General features: G+C 43.6%; 1 protein-coding gene across 5 annotated transcripts in view; it reads right to left on the minus strand.

Moving 5' to 3' along the window:
- Lrrc9 (leucine rich repeat containing 9) overlaps positions 1-3,380 on the minus strand; it is an 88,810-nt gene that overhangs the window by 67,354 nt on the left and 18,076 nt on the right. For all 5 annotated transcript variants that reach the window (XM_026779288.1, XM_005343171.2, XM_026779289.1 and 2 more), the window contains exon 10: positions 3,105-3,236. In XM_026779288.1, coding sequence (XP_026635089.1) covers positions 3,105-3,236 — 132 coding nt within the window. The remainder of the gene's footprint in view (positions 1-3,104; positions 3,237-3,380) is intronic.

The raw sequence follows: 3,380 nt of genomic DNA on the forward strand, positions 1-3,380 counted from the left end.
GAGCCATAAGTTCTACACTGATGAAGGCTTAAAAGAGAAGCCTTTGGTGAGGAGTGGAGAGAGCGCCTTCTCAAGTCTTAGGGAAGATCTTCCTGCAAGGAATGCCACCTGAGAGCCAGAGGAGGAAGATTGGCAGTTTTGTGGAACTCAGTGACTGGTCGGCTCTCTGCTGCCCTCATCTGGCCATTCTTATAGAATTACAATTTTGTCTTAAAATTGTACAGCATGAAGATTAAGGTGAGATTAAAGAACAGGAATCATGGGATTTTATAGGGGATCCCTTTGCCTCATATTCGTTTGAATGTGCCTGAGAGCTGAAGCGCAGAGGGGAGCTTCCTCGTGGCTGGTTTGTGAGCCCAGTATCGGAACTCACAGCTTAGAGAACCCGACTTTCTCACCACTAGAACATTAATCAGCGCAGGCAAGGGCCACCGGCCACTCTTCTCCTAAAGTGAAAAACCGAACTCGCCAAGTCTAGTTAATCCAATGGGAGCACTGACTGTTCAGTGGTGGAAATCCTGCCGCCCACCTCTAGGCAACGTGAAAATCTAGCACTACTCAGGCACTTCCTGTTAAGGAGAGATCTCTGAATTTAAAAATATTGGTGAAAGAGAAGTCAATGTTTAAATGAAACAACCAGAAATGAGGCACCTGGCTATTTAAAGCTCTTTGGTTGTGATTTATTTTTTAAAATCATACGTAAGAGAGCAGACCTTGAGTGGCTAGGCATGTGGAATGCTTAAAGCAAGCAACCGGCTGGAAATTCTGCCAATATACATTTGATTACCTCCTTAAGGTGGGTCAAGTTTATTCTTATTAAGTTCAAATTAATGCTTTGTAGATACCTATTAAAAGCCACCAAAACTATCCAACTTTCTATCAGGCTGACATAGTAGCAGAAATGGTATTTTAGTGATTTCTTTTCCTTTCTTTCTTTCTTTCTTTCTTTCTTTCTTTCTTTCTTTCTTTCTTCTTTCTTCTTTCTTAATTTTTTGAGTCAGGGCTTCTCTGTGTAACAGTCCTAGCTGTCCTGGAGCTTACTCTGAAGACCAGGCTGGCCTCAAGCTCACAGAGATCCCTCTGCCTTTGCCTTCTAAGCGCTGGGATTAAAGGCATGCGTCACCAATGCCTGGCTGTGATTTTATCCTTAATTTTTTTTTAACTAACTGTCCTGTTTTGTTAAGAGGTTAAGCAGAAGCAGAGATACATTATTATCTCTAATAAAGACTCTATTGTTTATCATTCCTCGGTAGACTGAATGAATATGAGTGAAAAACTCCGTCTTACAGCCTCCAGAACCTGGAGTTTGTGCATCTGAACAGCCAAGACCTTGTATACAAGGAAAGTGGCAGGACGTCTTTTATGGCCTTGTACGTAAGAAGCAAGTATTGTGGTTAAATAAAGATAAGTGCAGGACAGATTCACTGATATAAAAGATTGATTGACGTGGAAGAATGTACTTTAAAAGGCCCCTTTCTCCCTGGGGAGAGCTCCTTGTACTTCTCCACCCCAGGATCCAGACTTCCACTCTCAAGGGTAAAGGACCTCTCCTGAAAGCAGCCCCTGATCTCCAGGCAGCCACATGTTACAATCACGCCGAGCAATCACACGTGTTTATAGAAGTTAACAAGAACGTGGCATTGTGGTCCAAAATAAGACTCTGCCTTGCTGCTGATGTCAAACAACACTGCACTCTAGGGAGATGTGTGTGCGCCCATCCTGTAGTTCCACACGACAGCTGGTTCTCCAACACCCAGGTCTCCAATATTCTAGGGCAACCTTTGGTTGTGTCAAAGGTTTCTAGGTTTGAGAAAGTGACTTCAGAAAGGTGAAACTCCTAACTAATAATATTCTTCTTTAAGGCTTTGTCTTTAAGGGTTATTTCTAATCTATCCTCTAGTTGAGACAACATATCCACTTGCTTTTCTCGGGGGCAGGGAGGCCACGGTTCTGAGGGATGTATGCCTGGGCTCTGCTTCTGTCTCAGGTGACCCTCCTCAACTTTATGTGGGATTTTCATTTGGTGTTGGGAGCCCAAATGTCCTTGCACCCACAGATCATTGGGAAACCAGGAATGTTAAGCACGCAGGAGTCTCTATTCAAAGAGAAGGTGTTTAACCTGTTCTTCCACCCAGAAGGCTGGGAATTGAAAGTGATTAACAGTCTAGGTGATCTGTGTTATCTGAAGGGCCAGGACAAGCTAGATGATCCTTACACTATCTATATAGCCAGGGCCTCCCCCAAGCTCCCACAACCAAGACTGAAGATGACTGATAGCCAAAATGGCCTCGGTGCTATTCGTATAACCAAGATCATGGAGACCCTTTCTATTCCCGGAACCCTTCTTCTTGGAAGAAATGACGTGTACTTTTAATTAGGTTTTGATGGAATTATGTCTCCTTGTGCATCAGAGGTTGTATTACATCAGGAAGCTTTTTTTTTTCTTTCCAAACTGTACTGTGTTTAAATATGTCACAATAAATCAGACTCTAGCCTGGCTGACTGAGTCATTCCTACCTCACCTGGATTGTTTCCCTGCTGGCTGTAATACCTGCAGGAACCCCCACAATCTGAGGTCTGGCTTTGTCTGCCTTCTCCCGACACACAGTGACCATGTGCTCACTGACCACTTAGCTCCCAGCGATGGCTTCCACTTTGACAACAGGCCTGCAGGACAGCCATGAGACGGCCTCCCACGGTGGCAACTTACTGTTGCCAATTCTGCTGCAGCTTTTTGTTGTTTTCAGCCACTAGTCAGAACCCAGAGTTATATCCACCCAGAAATTCTATAAATACACGAGGATATAGTTCCACAATGGACCATAACTTTTTTCTTAAAATTTCTGTAAACCTCCCATAAACCGTTTTCTGCTGTCTTACTAAGAAAAATGCCACAGAGTAACACTGTCGAGGTGTCCAGAGTTTGGCTCATTACAATAAAGCAACTGAACAAGTGTACAGATGGGAAATATGGAATAGCAAATTTTCAACAAACGAATATTTTGATAAAAACTGTTTTGAAATGAGACACTCTATACGTTGATCATCTGGCTAGGATCCTAGGTCCAATTATTTTTCAAGCTATACTTAAAGTTTGAATTTACCAGTCATCAGCTTGGGTGCCTTCTTCGAAGTGGATATTCCCCACAGTCTCCAATTCAGTTAGCAAAAACGGGGTCAATAAGCCATGGCTCTTCTTCTTTTGTCTTACTTCGATATGGTAAATTGCTTCAATTCTGCCAGAGACAAAATGCAGTGCAGATATCCATATGATATGAAAACTCACAGCATAGCCGGGCGGTGGTGGCGCACGCCTTTAATCCCAGCACTCGGGAGGCAGAGGCAGGCGGATCTCTGTGAGTTCGAGACCAGCCTGGTCT

This window comes from Microtus ochrogaster, chromosome 1, assembly GCF_000317375.1.
Source record: "Microtus ochrogaster isolate Prairie Vole_2 chromosome 1, MicOch1.0, whole genome shotgun sequence".
In the NCBI taxonomy this organism is placed as follows: Eukaryota; Metazoa; Chordata; class Mammalia; order Rodentia; family Cricetidae; genus Microtus; species Microtus ochrogaster.